Source organism: Plectropomus leopardus, chromosome 10, assembly GCF_026936395.1.
Source record: "Plectropomus leopardus strain MGB_pleo_1.0 chromosome 10, ASM2693639v1, whole genome shotgun sequence".
NCBI lineage: Eukaryota > Metazoa > Chordata > Actinopteri > Perciformes > Serranidae > Plectropomus > Plectropomus leopardus.
This window is the reverse complement of record NC_142185.1, coordinates 7,747,447-7,765,157: the sequence shown is the minus strand read 5'-3', so window position 1 is coordinate 7,765,157 and position 17,711 is coordinate 7,747,447. Positions and strand designations below refer to the sequence as shown.

Sequence of the window (17,711 nt, the reverse complement as noted above, 5' to 3'; positions counted from 1 at the left end):
TTGATTGATTCAAAACACACTTAAAACACACACTAAACATAGCGACAATATCAAACACAAGTACAAGATTGTCTTCATTATAACTCACAAGGTTCACAGACAAAACACTTAAACTCACAAATACAACATGTTAACAGCAGTAGCATGAGATTAGGGAATTTTACATTGTATAGATTAGCCCTTTTCTTTTACTCATATAAAGCCAGCAACAAAAACAACATTTAACAAAAGCAACATGACAAAATTTGGTACCACTATAACTCATAAGGTTCACTGACAAAACAATTCTCTTATTCTTGGCAAGTTTTCCCCATATACACAACATGCTAATGTTTTTAGCATAAGCCCATGACATTTTACTTTGCATAAATTAGCCTAGCTGCAAGCAGAGTTTTTCTCAAATATAAAGCCAAGAAAAATCAAACACAAGACTTAAAATGCCATTGGAGCTTTTTTGTCCTCATAATGTATTGTTTCTTAACTGTCAAATAAAAGTAAATAAGATCTTTGTTTTCACTGCGGGAAATAATTTTCATCTTACAAAAACAAACAGAGGGTCTGTGTCGCCGAAACACTTACAGGAGACACGTTACAGGAGACCTGTGCCGCAGTGACATGTAGTTAGGTGACCCAGAAATATAAATTCTGCTTAAGTGTGCACTAAGATGTCCTTTTTCAGGCATATAGTGCACATTCCCTCCCCTCTTTTTTCCTTCTATTTTTTAAGAGCGGCAGTACTTGGTCTCTGTGTGTGTTGGCTTGGTGGTTAAGATCCATCACGCTCAGTTAACATGGCCATTGCTCTCTTGCCCTCACTGCATTAAGGTTTTACAGCTGTGGCTCACAATTTTATGATAACCAATAGCTGCAAGAAACTGGCTACACTAATGTCAAGTCTGCGTAAAGAGTTTGTTAAAGGACAGTGAGTGAAATAGAACAAATGTTAAATGTTTCAGTCTCTAGGGAGGTCTGCTGAGTATTTGGAAAACCCACTCTACACATCTCCACTGAGCTGATCGTGTTGGTGAGGGTGTGCCAAACAAAGACTGGAGCCAAAGTCTTTCCCATTGTTTTCAGTGTAAAGCAGTCTGATGCCCAGTGAGTCACCTGAAGTACTGCATGGTTGCTCATTCAGGAGCTATAGACACCATTGAGCAGATGATTGTTTGAATCATCCTGAAGCCAGTCAGGCCTCAGAGCCTGCCAGCAGATGATGTTTTTGGTTGGAGGACTTTGGCAGCATGACCCTGGTCTGGCTCTTTTGCCTACAGCAGCAGAAAGGTCTTTCCCCTATAACTGAGCTGCCATTTGGTTTAGCTCAGTGAGGTGCCGGCATGGTCTATCAGTTTCAGACTGCTTAGCTAGGACACTCCCATTCATCCATACTGTTGATGGCATCCGGAGGACTGTTGTGGACACGTGGATACCTCTGGTTTGCATTTTATTATTTTCTCAGTTTTGGGTGGGTTCAAGTGTTTAAAGGGACAGTTAACCAAAATCAAAAATACACATTTTCCCTCCTATCTATAGTGCTATTTATCAGCCTAGATTGTTTGGTGTGAGTTGTAGAGTGTTGAAGATATTGGCTGTAGAGATGCCAGCCTTCTCTTTAAAATAATGGAACAAGATGGACAAAAAAAACATTCCAAAACTCAATAGCAATGTCTCTTTCCAGAAATCATGACCCCATTACTCAAGATAATCCACAGAACAGCTTAATGTAGGAACTATTTTCTTTCTGCCAAACTACACCTGCCAGGTAGCATGCATGTACTCAATCTCATGGACAAGAGGCTCATGCTTGTGATAGCATGAGATGTAAAAATGAATGGCATTCTCCTCAGCTGAGCGATAATTTTAGCTTGCCTTGTGGTGCAAGAGGAGCAAGCAGTAGATGCAATCTTCTTTTTGCTTGGTGATGCGGGTGGTGGGGATGTCGCTCGGTAGAAAGAAAATAGTTCCTACAAAAACAGCTCTGTGGATTATCTTAAGTAACCAGGTCATGATTTCTGGAAAGAAACATTGCTGTTGAATTTTGCAGCTTACACCAAAACAGTCTAGACTGATAAATAGAAATAGGTAGGAGGAAAAATATGGGTTTTTGACCTTGGGGTGAACTGTCCCATTAAGCATTACTTTAGCAGTTAAAAAGTGCATCTGATTGGATTTACTGTAGCTAAATGTTGGTCAGACTGGGTGAGAGATGCATCATTTTTCAACTCTGTTATAATTAAGTCGCTGAATGCACAGAGGGAGATAGCAATTGTAAGTCAAGGACAGTCATTTGTCATGATAGAATAAAATATAATGTGGACAATTAAATGGGTAAAAGAAAATAGAGGAGAATAGAACAGCAACATTTGGTACAGAAATTAATATGTTTTAGCATGTAACAATGGTATTGCTGGAAATTATTTTGGAGTAAAAGTGTCAGTTATTTTATCAAAATAGTGTAGCAAAGTTTGAGTAAAACAAAAAGAAAAGTCTTGATTGAAAGACAGATTTCTGAAAGAATATTTGAAGGCAACAGCAAAGTTTTTCTCCTGTATGACTTTTGCATAGTGCTTGATAAATATAAATGAATGCTTAAGGAAGAACCTGGCCCTGCACGCAGCTACTGGCCTGCAGCTTTAATGTCACAATGGATGTAACCCTGGCAGTCACCAAGGAGAGGTCAGGGAGTGTTGACGCTTGCAGCCAGCACTGCCCCTCTGCCCTTCCTCCACCGTGTCACACCAAGCTCATGAAGAGTGATTATATGCATATGGAGAGTGTGGCCCTCAACACTGCTATGCAGCTGTGAAACCTCTGCATGCCCCTGTGCTGTTTGTACCTTGTCCAGGAATAACAACAACAAAGCAGCTTTAGTACTGTACATTTATCAATTTTAATCATGCTTAAAAATCTGTTTTTTTTGTTTATTTTTTATTGCAGGAGGTTGGAAGTATAATTGGAAAGGTATGTTATTTTATTAGATCACACATACTTTTTTTTTATATTGAATTATATTTTAATTTGAAATTTTAATTAATTTTTTTACAGAAAGGGGAAACGGTAAAAAAGATGCGAGAAGAGGTGAGTCTCAAATAGAGCACCATTTAAATGATAAAACAATAATAATGTCCATTTTTCCAAGCAGGTCACAATGTGAGTTACTATTATCACTACAATTTGCTTGAAATGACTGACCATCTATGTAACTTTGCTATTTGACAGCATATTTAATTAATCACTGATGAGTCGATTATTCAGATGTGGTATGGATCCACTCCTGGATCTCACATCAACTATATTGACCTCGTTGACAATATGTTGTTTTTCCAGAGCGGAGCACGAATCAATATTTCTGAGGGGAACTGTCCGGAGAGAATTGTCACCATCACTGGACCAACAGACACCATCTTTAAGGCTTTTGCTATGATTGCCTACAAATTTGAGGAGGTATGATAAGACTGTGGCAGCAGTGTTTGTATGTACAATTAAATATTCACAGATCACTGAGCACATGTACGGATGAAGTCCTGTGGGAGTAAAAGTCCTTTTGTTCTCTTTATGTACACACAAAGTAGCATTGTACCTGGAGCTTATTGGTTTCATTTTAGGTTAGAGCTGTATCTCATTATTAGAGGTATTATGGAGGTTGTTCAGGTTGTCCGTCTAACTATCAGTATGAACATACTTATGTTCCATTCTCATGAAGGAGATATCTCAAGAACGCCTGGAGGGAATTTCTTTAAATTTGGCGCAAACATACAGTTGGACTCAACAAATAATGGATTAGAGTTTGGTGGTCATAGGTCAAAGGTCAAGGTCATCATGGCCTTGTCTGTCCCCTTCCCGTGAACGGGATATCTCAAGGAACTGCTTGAGGGAATCATTTTAGATTTGCCACAAACCTTCACACAGATTTAAGAATAACGTAATTAGGTTTTGGTGGACATCAGTTAAAGGTCGAAGTCACTGTGACCTCTTCTTTTTCATTCTTGTGAATGTGATTGCTCAAAAACAGCTCTTCTTTCAAATTTGGCATACATTTACAAATAAACTGATTAAAATTTGGTCATATTTCAAAGGTCAAGGTCACTTTGACTTATCAAAACATTTTTTGGGGGACCAAAACTGAAGAATGTATATGCTAATTAATGCAAAATTTCACATAGAATGTCTAATAGGATAAAATGATGAGATGATGACATTTTATATCCAAAAGGTCAACTTTACTCTGACATCATAATGTAATGGAAAACCTTTTTGGCCATTACTCAGTGTCATAGCTCACAAACATAAGCGGAGATGTTTGGCCAGACACTGAATTGGTGACACTCTTGGTGGGCATTAACCTTGAAACAGTGCTGTTCTTTGGAAGGAAACTGTAAGAGCAACTGGAGTGGTTTATTTCCAGCAATCTTTAAGGTCACACAGTTGTTGTATCTCAATTCCAACAGCTGTCAGATCTGTGTGTCTTCACTGACCACAACTGCACACTGTTCTCATTTTACACATACAAAATCAGTCTTCAGTTGTTGCAGTAAATAAAAAAATAACACAGACTTTTCTGATAGGGCACAGGCATACAATAGATGCATGTAAAGCACATAATCATTCATCGTGGTGGTGAATTTAAACTGTGTCCTGTCAGCGACCTTTTCTTCTGATCCTGCCTTTGAAGCCATCATCTGATTGATATACTGAAGTACTGTGACTGGAACTTGTAAGAGAGACCCTCTGCTGTGTCCTCAGTGACCTGTGTAAAATCTGGCAGACCAAAGCGCTTGTTATTTACTGACAAAGCCAAAGAGAGGTACTCTTTCAAAATATATGAAAGAATGATTTAAACGTGTTTTTGCAGCACAGTTGTACTGGGCTTTAAGTTTGTAAGCTGACATATATATGGACAGCCATAACCAACACAAGCATCATTGATTTGTTTGGGTCACACTGACACACAAAATGAAATGTATGTTTTTTGCTTTCTAGGACATAATCAATTCCATGAGCAACAGCCCAGCAACCAGCAAGCCCCCAGTCACCTTAAGGCTTGTCGTGCCAGCCAGCCAGTGTGGCTCCCTCATAGGTAAAGGAGGCTCCAAAATAAAAGAAATGAGAGAGGTATGATATGAAAAATGTTTGTGTGGATAACATAAAAAAATGCTGTGGACCTTCTCTTTTTTGCCTTGTTTCTTTGCAAAAGAAACAAAACATGTAGCCAAATTGTGTCATCTCTCCACTTTTGTTGGTTACATTTTAAGAATTTACATTCACCACAATTATTTAAAAACATGGGAAAAAATATTAAATGTATTTTTTGATTAATGAAAGTGTTATATTTTTTTTACCAGTTGTCTTTAATGTTTTTTATTTGACTTGTAGGAATTTAAAGGGAAAATTTGCCATCTTTTATGTATTATCTTGTGCACACAAGATAAAAAATATCATCTTTTTAGGGGCTCTGTAGGGTGAGATGACAGTGCTTCCTTGGTTTTATCTTATTACCTGCATAAGCAGTCGACACACACTTTTTGGCTAGGCATCAGTAGCTCAGGTGCAATGCATCCTGATTCATGTAGGCACTGCCTGCACGGCTGCTTGAGCAGAAGAACTTTTTTTGTCTATATAGCTGAGGATTTTAATGCTTCACTTGAATTTAATGTTTCAATTGACTACATTTACCATTAACACTGATTGGACACCCACATACGAGGTGGCAAATGTTCTCTTTAACAACATAATGACTATACTTTAAGCACAAAATTCTGACCTTACAGCAGCACTGCAACTCCAGTTTAATGAGCACAGGCAGAGCCCTGTAACAGGCTTTTTCCATTCAAATCTTGATGGCAGTACATCAAGCTTTTTACCTGTTCACACATTCAGGACAGACTCAGGGATGGCCAAACTATGGCCCGCAGGCCAACTTCAGCCCACTACTTGATTATACTATACAGAATATACCTTGAGAATATTCCCAACAATTTGCACAGTATGTTGATTATACAGCCTAGTTTTAACACAGTGTTTCTGTCATTTTGAACAACTACTACTAGCAAGCCCTGCCACTGCATTTATTCATTTGAACACTAGATGTCACTATTTTATCTACATCATGCATGTTCAAATGCCGGTCTGGGGGTCAGTTATGGATAGCTGACAGAATTTAAATGGTCCAAGGCTTGTTTTTCAAAATACACCATATAGGGCCTGCCATACTATATTGGTTAATTGAGCAAGTTCACCATTTATTTTTTTTTCTTGAACCTTTTGATGGTGGGATTTTCATACAATTGTTCTTTTTAATTTTTTTTTTAAGTAATCGATATGAGATGTAAGAGGCAGCTGGCCCCCAAGCATTTTCAAATTATTTAATGTGGCCCCCATTAAAAAGTGTGGACACCCCTGACCTGCAATGATTAATTTCCAGTCAATAAAAACATTCACCTCAATAAACATGTCAGCAGTCTGAAATGATAAAGGATAGAGCAATACTTTTTGTAATACATGGGCACAGCAATAAACGACTGTAATGTCAAACATTCAAGTTTTTATTGGTGTTTTAGTTTGTCCACCCCTGCTATAGGACATGTAAATGACTGTTGTCAGTTGCTTAAGGGGTGACAGATGACATGACTCGACAGCTCCATCTGTACTCATAAAGCACATAGATGCACATAGAGCAACAACGTGTTGCTCTATTTCACACAGTCATCGTCCTCTGATGGGTTCTACAAGCATAAGTAGGCAAAGTTTGATGATTGCTTCAGTTGTGGGAGGTTTGGAGGGAAGAAGGAACATAAAATATGCTGGGAATTAATACAAGCATATTGATAATCAATTGACAGTTTTAAAAAGTTAGTGCCCTCAGTTTAATAATCAAGCCCCTCCTCATTCTCAAGTTGTCAAATACTGCAATTTTGTGCTGATTTTGGCGTAAGATTGCAATGCCAAAAGCCACCTTTCATGGTGTTATGATATGCCCGCAGATGGCTGGACAGCACCTGCTGCCACAGCAGGGGCAGCATGATGCGTGAATGGGCGGAGCCAGTTAAGAATGCTAACAGAGAAAACCTGGTGCATCTGCATGATAGACTGTTGGATGGCGTGAAGTTGAAATGCTGCTGGTAAATATGTAATAAAAGGAGCACAAGTCCTTACATGGCAGGCAGGAGGGGTGGTGGATGGATTGAACAAACCTCAGACTTGAATGGGTCAGTCTGGTCTTTGCTATTTGTCTGAATGTGATGTTTTTGTTCTTCACCTTCCCATTTGCCTTTTTTGCCTAATCCATGTGCTTTTGTTGACGTTCTGGCATTGTTAGCAACATCCTGTTAACGGCAGACGCAAAAGGATACCTAGGGCGTAATATTTAGAACGTGTTGAATAATCCTATTCTCACCGCCAACTAGTGTGAACACACTTTTATGACACCATGAGCACTGGTGATGTAATGTGGCAGTATAGTTCAACACGAAAACACAGCTGGTTCCTAGTACAACAGGCCACATCACACCTAGCTTTGAAACTAGATGTTGTTCAAGAAACTTGCTCCTTTTCAATATGTAAGTGCGACTGCAGCTATATTTGTACTCACCAGAATTTTTAGGCGCAACTTGTTTGACTTAGACACGTATCCTGTCTACATTGTCCCTCAAAGTCCTTTACTCTACTCCAGTCCACAGGGGCCCAGGTTCAGGTGGCAGGAGACATGCTGCCCAACTCCACAGAACGTGCAGTGACAATCTCTGGAACCCCAGAAGCCATCATCCAGTGTGTCAAACAGATCTGTGTGGTCATGCTGGAGGTAAAGTTTGTCTAGAAGTGTTCGTTTTCTTTCAGAAAGAAGTTGTGTGTTCTCAGATTTGACGCCAATATTGAACTGTTTATGGCTACCAGAGTTGTGTTGTATTTTTGTCAAGACACTCATGAAACAATGTCTCCATATGTACTTCTATTTGCTGTTTGTCTTGTTGAAACATATTTTCTCAGAATTGATTTGCTTCACAGGAAGAGAAATAAGACGAAATACAAGTTAGGCAATGTCTGAGTCAGGAACACCTGGTTATTGTTGTCCATAAATGTCAACTTGACAAGCCATCTGCCGCCATAATTGAGGCCCAGAAAGGGCACGTTGCATCTAGCAACAGACTGTCCATTTTATTGCAGATCTGGATAAGTATAACAATTATTTCTGGGGTAATATTTAAGAATATGATATAATTGATCTCATCACAGTTTACAGGAAGCATTTTGTAATTAACACTTGGCCATTTTTGCATTTAACTTTCCAGGTGAACTGTCAGGAAAAACCTGTTACATTAGGAACACAGTTGCTGTTTTACTGATACTGTATGTAAAGCACATACCTAAGTGGATGGTCCTTCCTCAACAGCGCAGCATCTGCAGAGGAAATCTGATTAAGCCCTCTCCACCATCTCAAGCAGCCTTGTTGCTGCAGCATAGCGTGAATCAATACCTCTGTCATTATAGTAAGTTCGCAAACTGGAACTCCCCTGTCTTCTCACTGAAATCACCTCCCTGCTGTCTTACAACAAAAAGCTACCACACTTCAGAGATAAAATTGACATGTGGTGATGCATTTAATGAATTAAGTTTGACATGTGGCAGGTCTTTGTGTTGGTCTAATCTCTATACAGAGACTAGTCATACCTCTGTGCCCCATGACTCCTTTTTGTTTTCATTAACAACATAATTCAGCTTTTAAAAAACTGTCAACCGTGTTGTCTGTGATTTTTCTGCTTTTATTCTGATGTAGCTTTATGCAATATAGACATATAGCACCTGGGAAAATGTGATGAGTATGAATACATGTTAATCACCAAGTGAAGGATAAGTTTAACTTTTGCTGGAAGGTGGGTTTTTATGCTAAGCTAAGATAATATGGCCTATTTGGCAAACAGATGTAAGAGTGTTATTGATCATCTTATCTAATTCACGGCGAGAATGTGAATAAGCACATTGCCCAAAATGTTGAATGAGCATTTGTTGTTTTATAGGAAGAACATGCTGACTCTCCGCTCTGTTCTCTTTCTCTTAGTCTCCACCAAAAGGTGCCACCATCCCTTATCGCCCAAAGCCCGCCTCCACGCCGGTCATTTTTTCCGGTGGCCAGGTAAGAGCTGAGGTAGCTCCTGCTTGTTTGTGCCCACAGCCAACCTGATACTTTTACTGCAGCATCAGCCATTGCCTGTTCCTGCAAGCCTTTTTACTTTCAATGTGCACACCTGCATGCTACCACAGCTCTTTTACAAATGAGCCATCCTATTTAGAACAATTGCAGCATTGGTTGTTCAACCACTAAAATGGACTGTGTTTACATTTTTGTGCAAATCTGCCAGTGCCCTCTCAGTAGCAAAGGCAGAGGTAGTATGACATTATTAACCCTTAGAAACCTGCGGCTGCAGGTTCAATTCCAACTCGCAGCTCTTTGCTGAATGTCGTCCCCTCTCTCTCCCTGTTACATGCTATCAAACTTCTGTCCTATCTAATAAGGGAAAAAAAAATGCCCAAAAAAATTTAGAGATAGAAAAAAAGAAAAAACCCTTTGAAACCTGGATGGACATCAATTTCTTTAGGTGCTTCACAAGAGTATTTCACAAGAGTATAAACCTTTGAAACCTGAGCAAAAAGGTTTAATTATATTTAAAAACATGGGAGTAAATTGTAAGAAATTGGTAAAAGGTGTAAACAACACAAAAATGAATCTTTAAAAAAAGAAGATGAAGAGAGAGAAATCAGAATATTAGAAAATGAACCCCCCCCCCCCCAACAAAAAGAGTCCAGAAACTATATTGATACTATTTATGATAACTAGAATGATATTTTACATATATTATATTTTTTTTAATTTTGAGCAATGTTTTCAGGTCATTTTGTTTTTAGTGTTTTCATTCCTTTATTTGTGCTAATTTTCAGTTCATTATCTCGTAAGTTTTTATGAATTTGTTGCTAAGTATTGGGTCATTTCTTGTTAAGTTACTAATTGCCTTTCTGTTTTCCTGTTTTTGAAAGAAATCAAGCACATTTGCTCATGTCTGTGGTTAATAAAATCTCATGGAGGTTTGGTTTGATGTGTGTAACAAACATGACTTGGATACTAGAGTAGGCAGTTCATGTGCTGTCTCCTATCAGCCGTCATCTTTGCTTGGGTGGGTTGCGAACACAAGAAAATAAGGGACGGAGGGTGGGAGCTGTAAGTTGCACCATAATGTTTGATTCAGCAACTATGACATTATTGTCAGCAAAAATGCACAGCAAACACTGATGTCCGTCCAGCTAATGTAGATAATTTAGTTGCATGTCTGGGCTAAAAGCCGTTGGATACATTTGAAAATGTAGCAAACAAAAGAGATACATTTGAGAGACACTTAGCATAACTACTTGTGATGACTCCAATTTGATGGCTTTTCTTTTTGATGGGAAATTACACCCAGTGGATGTTCAATGGAACATAAGATACAATTGAAGCTAACATAATATACAGACCTGTTTTGGGAAATTTTGAAGTGAGAACACATACACACGGCTATGCAGAAACACACATACAGCTGTGCACAACCCCATACAAAATGCTTGCATAAATACAGCCTTTCTGAAGCTTTGAACATTTAGTTCTGTTGAGACAGTGTGTTTATACAACATAATGGTTATCTCGGAAGCTGCAATTGCAGTAGGATCATTTTGGATTGCATCAGTTTGTGCAGATGTTCCTGTTATTATGTCCAATCCAGTGATTTAGAACCTAGATGTGTCTAGATATATGTTTAGATGTGTCTGTATCTGCATTATTTTACTCTAAACAAGTCTAATCTATAGGTATTAGAAGTCATGTGAGACGTTTTCTTTGCAGAACTGAACATATGAATAAAAAATGAAACTGGACAGCCGGAAATGAAGAATGATAAAGCAGCACTTCCTGGGGCTGTTCTGTAGATGACTGGTGGCAAATCATTTTTGTCACTAGTCAATAGATTTATTATGAAATATTTGCTCTTGTTTTCAGTTAATGATGTGTCCACAGTGAACATATTACAATGCATGTTGTATTAAATTATTACATTAATTTCTAAGACTTGCATGTACAAGGTCTTCACACTCATCTACCTACACATGTTACTGCTTTGAATGTGGTGATGATGAGTATGATTAAACAGATCATTCAGTGTAATGTCACTGACTGTTTTTGAAAATTAAATACATATTGCAATAGAAGTGTTATTATGGTAATTTGAGCTTCAAGTGTAAAGAGGGTTTGTATGATCTGTATTATATGTGAGGTGGTAAAACATGCTGTTATGTTTGTTATCTTTCCAGGCCTATACAATTCAGGGACAGTACGCCATACCACACCCAGATGTGAGTAACTAAAACAATCAAGAATTCTATTTGCATATTAGTTCTATTTAATTAAAGAATAATAGCAGCCATTTTATTACATGAATACAGAAGCCAAGAATGGCTGTGCTTGCAATTGTTTTTAAAAAATAGTTGTTATCTGGAGATCACAATTATTTTATTACCTTGAGAAAACAAACTTTGTTACCTCGAGAATTTCAGAGAATCAACCCATAATCAAGAAAAAACAAAAGATTGTTTCCTCTTATAACTTAACTTGTTTCTCTGTTAATCAGAGATCAGAAGTGCCATGCCAGCATGCATAGATGGTGTCTAGACAAATGTAGCAGCTGGTTTAAACTAAATAAAACTATGCATTTATGCCTTGACTTAAAGCTTGGGCATACTTTCTAAATCAAAATGTCCGCAGACAGCTGCAGTATCACAGACATGCACGTGGTTCTATTCATAGAACAATTGAGGGTCCTTGCCCCCTGGCAGTAAAAGGGGGGCCCTTAGCTCTGTGCTCTTAGTACCAATATCAAGTGAAAGTGAATGAAAAAGACACTATAACTGGAGAGAATATCCAACAGGCTCTCTTCCCAAGTCATCACAGATTACTTCTTTGCAGTCGACTATCATTAAATATAGTCATATTGACATGTTATGCTCTAGGTATCCTTCTGTGTCTGCCATTAATATATTGGGATGCCGCTACTGTGATGTCAATGGATGCACATGGTGGGATTATGCTGCATGTGGTTATGTTTAGACCACACAAGCACATGACAACAAATGCCAGGACCTTGACAAAAGCACACGCTGGCACAGATGGTAAGAATAAGGGGAAGAGACACATGGTAATGTGTAGGTGGATAGCGAACACTGGACTCCTGCATAAAAGTCCGGGGTTTGTTTGACCCTCACATCACCCCTCCCTCCCATCCTATAGGGACTTTGTGCTCTTTACATTAGGATGTACCAGCAGTATTTCAATCTAATGCTGTCCAGTGGCGTATCATGCTGCCACGGCAGTAACCATCTGGTGACGTAAAATGACACTGGCAGTAATTCTGTCTAGCTGCGTTCTCAAATACCATCCAGCATTATATCATGGAGACTTAATAGTTTTATGGTGTTGTTGCACCAAATTCAATGCAAAAGCCACAGTATTTGATGACTTTGGAATGGGCCAGAATATCAAACTTAAAACTAACTTCCCTGTTGTGAGGTGGCTGCAGCTGGGATAACTGCAGTGATTTGGACTGAACTGGAGTGTTAAAAGGAGACTGGAATTTGCGCAGCTGGTTTACTATGCATATAGTTCACACGGTCACAAAAAAAAAAAAAAAAGTTCTGCATGCGGACGTAGGCTTTGGGGTCAGTGTGGACCCTCATGTATATACAGACGCAGAAACTACTAATTGGTCTTTAAAGTTCAGTCTTGACAGTGATCTCATAGGCTGAAATCAGTTATGATCAAATGATCCAGGCACTCATTATCAGTTGTCAATAAATATCCCATTATCTCAAGAAAACAGAAGTTGTTTTCTGATGATACATTCTTTTATTAGCTAAAAAAATAAGTTTTGTTTTCTCAAGAATCGATATGGTAAATTATGTGCTTATAACAAGCAAAAAAGCTTTGTTATCTAGATATATATAATTAACTCGTGAAATTGAGACAACAGTATTGAAAAGAATTACTGCAAGCACAGCCATTTTTGTCTTCCATACATGGATGCACCAGCTTCTAAAGTTATTTAGAGGCAAGTCATAAATCACAACTTCCAATTCTGTCCTTGTGGTTTAAGGGTGGACTGCAGCTCATTCACCGGAAAGAACCAGATGTGGTTGATAACGAAATGGTGACTTGGTGATAACGATAAAGGCAAAGACAGTAATGGCAGTTTTGATGTAGACACCCCTTTAATTCCGGTGGACCATCTAGTCTCCATTAATAATCTGCCTTCATCTGTCCTTGTCGTAAGAGCATCTCATGAGCTACCTTGTGTCAGATCCACTAATTCAAAGTTGGGCAATGATTGATGCCGCTCGAGGTGGTGGTTGACGGTACAATCGCTCAAGTGCAGGCTTGACACCCTCTTCCACCCTCATTAAAACTCCTCTTAAAAGGAGAAGAAGGCTCGAAAGCATCCGTCTTCCCCCGTTCCCGATGGAAATGATCCACAGCAGGAGATGAACATCCTATAACCATGTCAGGAGGGGGGAGAGCAGCTGCTCTGACAGGCATGTAAAACTAAAGGTTCTTAGTTCTGAGTCAAAAGTGCCAGTTAGAAGGACACATGGTAATTGAAGGGGCAAATAGGAATGGAATGGTTCCCTGCATTTGGTTAATGTGCTCATGAGCCGAGTTGTTTGTCTCATTTTGTAAGTTAAAAATATCACATTGATGTACAAGAACATTACAAGGACACTGGTAGAAAAGGAAAAAGACTAAAATTACACACCAATTTATATCAGATCTTCATGACAGACAATCTTTCTCTCTCTGTATCTCTTTTTCTTACTTTTTCGTCCTCCACCACCCTGTGTCATGGCCTCCTTCTCCTCACCGTTTCTTCACTCTAGTTTTGGTTGGTTTCATTTCTTGGTGTGTCCTGTGTATCAGTAACCTCTTAGTTCTACTTTCCCTCCTAACCCTTCAGCAGTTGACCAAGCTCCACCAGTTGGCTATGCAGCAAACCCCCTTTACCCCTCTCGGACAGACCACCCCTGCTTTCCCTGGTACGTACCCACAAGACCCCCATTTCCTTCTCTTTGCATCCAGAGAAACATTATTCTCTTTCCCTACCTTCCACCTTATCTCTCTTTTGGCACTGCATGACTTGACCCCTGTGGTTTCTCTCCTTCTTTGATTTTTTTCATAAAGTTCTCTCTTGACTCTGTCAGATATTTTGCTGGTGAAATGCAAAAGAAGAAATGACGAATTGACACTGGGCTTCACTTTAAAACAATGTATTCAGAATTCACTTGGCAACTGGATTCATCCCTAATTGACACTTTTTTAGGTTGTTTAGGTTGTTTCCATGAAAGATAAAAACCTCCAGTGAAAGAGGTTGACCACATTGTACTGTAATAACAAACTGAAACTGCCCTAACATCAGAACTGAACTGGTTTCAGTGGACCTTGGTACAAATCCATATATTATTCTTCTTGTATGATGTCCTGCATGTGTACTTGCAAAAGACCAACTTAACACATAAAGAATAAATATTTTGATATTTTCAACATTTTCATCCTTTAAGGATGTGGCAATTCCATTATACATGAAATTATTTATTTAATCACCAAGAGTTCCTAATTTTTTCCCCTCATTTAAATGTGTTTAAGCTGACTTTTCTCACATCTTGTCAAATAACACACATATGGTTTAATAAGGAAATACAGTGTAAAACACTTTAGCCTTCTCCACTGATAAATTGGCTTAAAAATTTAAGCACCGATTTGATGTTTTGAAAAACTTGTTAAGTCATTCACTTGACAATAGTAAAAAATATAACATTTATCTAATGCTACAGCTGATATTAGGAACATTAGAACATTAATGTGGCAGGAAAAAATTGCAATCTAATGGTGTGGGTTCACATAGCATTTTAGTTAAGAAGATAGGCAGAACCAGGGTGCTAGGGAATCCTTTATTCCAGCACTTCCTAACAATACCCTCCCTAGCATAAAAAAAGTTTATTATGTACTAATTAGAAATTAATTAGAAATCAGAAATTAATGAAAAAGACAGCGCTGTTCAAAAAAAAAAAAAAAAACAAAAAAAAAACAATCCTTATGTAGACACAGGCCCTGTGGACAAATGGCATCCTGTGCAGGGAATGAAGTCTTGCTACCCATCTGTGTGTTTTACTAATCTGAGCTTCTCTGTTCTTTGTTGTGGTAGACGGTTCGGCCATGCGTGCACGTTAGTGCATGTAAGTCTGAGTGTGTGTCCTGCTTGCTAGCTTATCACTGCGACTCTGCCCTGTGCTCATATGTCAGTTACTGCTGATAACAGTGTCCTGACCCACAGTGGCAGAACGGTATTGGGGGGAAAGCAAAACAGACACTGCCACTTAAAACAATTAGCTCTGTTAGCACTGTTGCTGTTGTGAGTACTGTTAAAGCTGTTAGCATTGTTCACTCTGTTATCACTGTTAGCTACTAGCAGCTGAGAAGCCATCTCCACATTGAGAGTCATGTGCAAGCAATCCCAGGTCAGACTCTAAATCACAGATGTGCTCTGACTGTTGTAGACAGCTTCCCTACAAGCTAAGAATTAGCTGAGAAGATGGACACAGACACATTTATTTATGTGTTAAATGTAAATCTGGGGCCAGGAGAGTGTTAGCTTAGCTTAGCTCTGCTTTCTTACTTACTACAGGCAGATTTTGTTGCCTTCAGACAGAGCCGGGCTGGCTGTTTCCACTCTTAAGTTTAGCTAACCATTTGCTCGCTGTAGCTTCATTTTTAACATACACACATAAGAGTGGTGTCAATGATCTCATCCAATTCTTGACAAAAAAATCAATAGGCCTAAGCATATTTTCCTAAAAGGTCAGATTAGTCCTTTACAGGGTTTAAATGACTTTTTAAAGTCAAATCTCTTTTCTTATCCTGTTGCTCCCCAATTCAGGTTTGGATGCCAGTCCGCCAGCCAGCACCCATGAACTCACCATTCCCAATGATGTGAGTAGTGTTTCCTTGAGACAGCTGACTGAGGGATGGGCTTTATGTTTCAGAATTCTGTTCTTTGATTTGATGTTGGCATATCATGTTGTAAAGATTTCAATTTTGTAAAAAGGCTGTAGTTTATGTCAGGGGTACCTAAAATTAAACAGAGTTTTGTCTTAGAGTACGCTGATCGAATGAATTTAAATTTTAAGAGGGTATAAGGCAGCTTCAATTGTTAGGCCTAATTAACTGATAAGGACAAAATTTTCAAATGGTAGAGTACACCTAGGTAATCCTGTTCTTTCAAACATAAATATTAAAAGAACAAATGACTGCCATCATTACCAACAATGATCCTGCAAATTTCTTTTCTTATCGTTTGCACAGCAGAATACCCCCAGTCAGCCGATCTATTGGCCATGCTATCATTAATCAAAGTTAACTTACCGAATGATGGGATTTAAATGAAACCCAGACCATTTCATAACCCATTAGACTTCCTTTTGACGTCAAATGTTAAGGCACAAGTATAAATTAATTAAGACAACAGAGAGGTTTGCTTGCTTCATGTTCAAAGACTTCTGCCTTTTCCCCCAGCTAATAGGCTGCATCATTGGACGCCAGGGAACCAAAATAAATGAGATTCGACAGATGTCTGGGGCGCAGATCAAAATTGCGAACGCCATGGAGGGCTCGTCGGAGCGCCAGATCACCATAACAGGGACTCCTGCTAACATCAGCCTGGCCCAGTATCTCATCAATGCCAGGTAACCTTTTAACTTTAACTGCTGGGCTCCAGCACAATCTAAAGGATAAAAGCAACACCTGAGTGTCCGTCCTTATAGTAAAGATCTAAGAAATAGGTTATCTGTGACTATGTTTAAAATGAATAAAAAATAGCGTGGTAGTTTGGTTTGACATATATGACACTGATACTTTGATGAGTTGCCACAAAAAGCACATTATCTGTCAGCTTTTGACAAGCGGCAGATACATCCATGAATAATGTGGCTTTTCATGTTATATTCTTGGGTTTGTCTTTCTACTTTGGTTCCTTCTTTCCACCCAAGTGTAGACATTAATATGCATTAAGTTTCACTCAGTACTCTCTTTGTGAGTAAGTGGCTCATGGGAGCAATGCCAACTACAGAGACAAGTAAGTTGTGTCTTTGAACAGAACCTGCAGATTAGTAAATTGGATGTTCAATAAATGAATCATCAAATGCTCAATACCAACCTCAGTCTGGAGAGTTCACGGACAAAACCTTCATGATTAATTGGTAAATCAACACAAAAAGGTATTCAGTCTCAACAAGCCTAATATAGCAGATAAACCTAGGATAACCCTTGTGTATTTGCACATAAGCCATTGATGATATTAAATCAAAAGTGACTAAGACGAAATCTGTTGAACCCCAGGACTAAGATAAACAGAGTCTGAATAGTTAAGATACTGCATATGCCAGTGAAATACTGAAAAACATATCTTTTTGTTTGAATTTTCGTGCAATGCTCCACTACCCCCCCAATTCACTGACACCACTAATTCATTATCAACAGAGAAAATATATGTGTTATCCAGAACTCTGAGAAACTGGAACCTCACTGATGTCCACAGGCTACCTACACCTCAAAGTTAAATGTTATCAGCGTCAGAGCAGGAAAACCCACACACTCAACA

General features: G+C 38.7%; 1 protein-coding gene across 5 annotated transcripts in view; it reads left to right on the top strand.

Moving 5' to 3' along the window:
* pcbp3 (poly(rC) binding protein 3) overlaps window positions 1-17,711 on the top strand; it is an 85,975-nt gene that overhangs the window by 61,951 nt on the left and 6,313 nt on the right. For 2 of the 5 annotated variants that reach the window (XM_042494110.2, XM_042494108.2), the window contains exons 7-16: window positions 2,935-2,958; window positions 3,043-3,075; window positions 3,325-3,441; window positions 4,978-5,109; window positions 7,667-7,795; window positions 9,050-9,124; window positions 11,326-11,367; window positions 14,019-14,094; window positions 15,993-16,045; window positions 16,628-16,797. In XM_042494110.2, the coding sequence (XP_042350044.1) occupies window positions 2,935-2,958; window positions 3,043-3,075; window positions 3,325-3,441; window positions 4,978-5,109; window positions 7,667-7,795; window positions 9,050-9,124; window positions 11,326-11,367; window positions 14,019-14,094; window positions 15,993-16,045; window positions 16,628-16,797 (851 nt within the window). Of the gene's footprint in view, window positions 1-2,934; window positions 2,959-3,042; window positions 3,076-3,324; window positions 3,442-4,977; window positions 5,110-7,666; window positions 7,796-9,049; window positions 9,125-11,325; window positions 11,368-14,015; window positions 14,095-15,992; window positions 16,046-16,627; window positions 16,798-17,711 lie in introns of all 5 variants that reach the window. The other 3 variants (XM_042494109.2, XM_042494113.2, XM_042494112.2) reach the window with 2 other exon arrangements.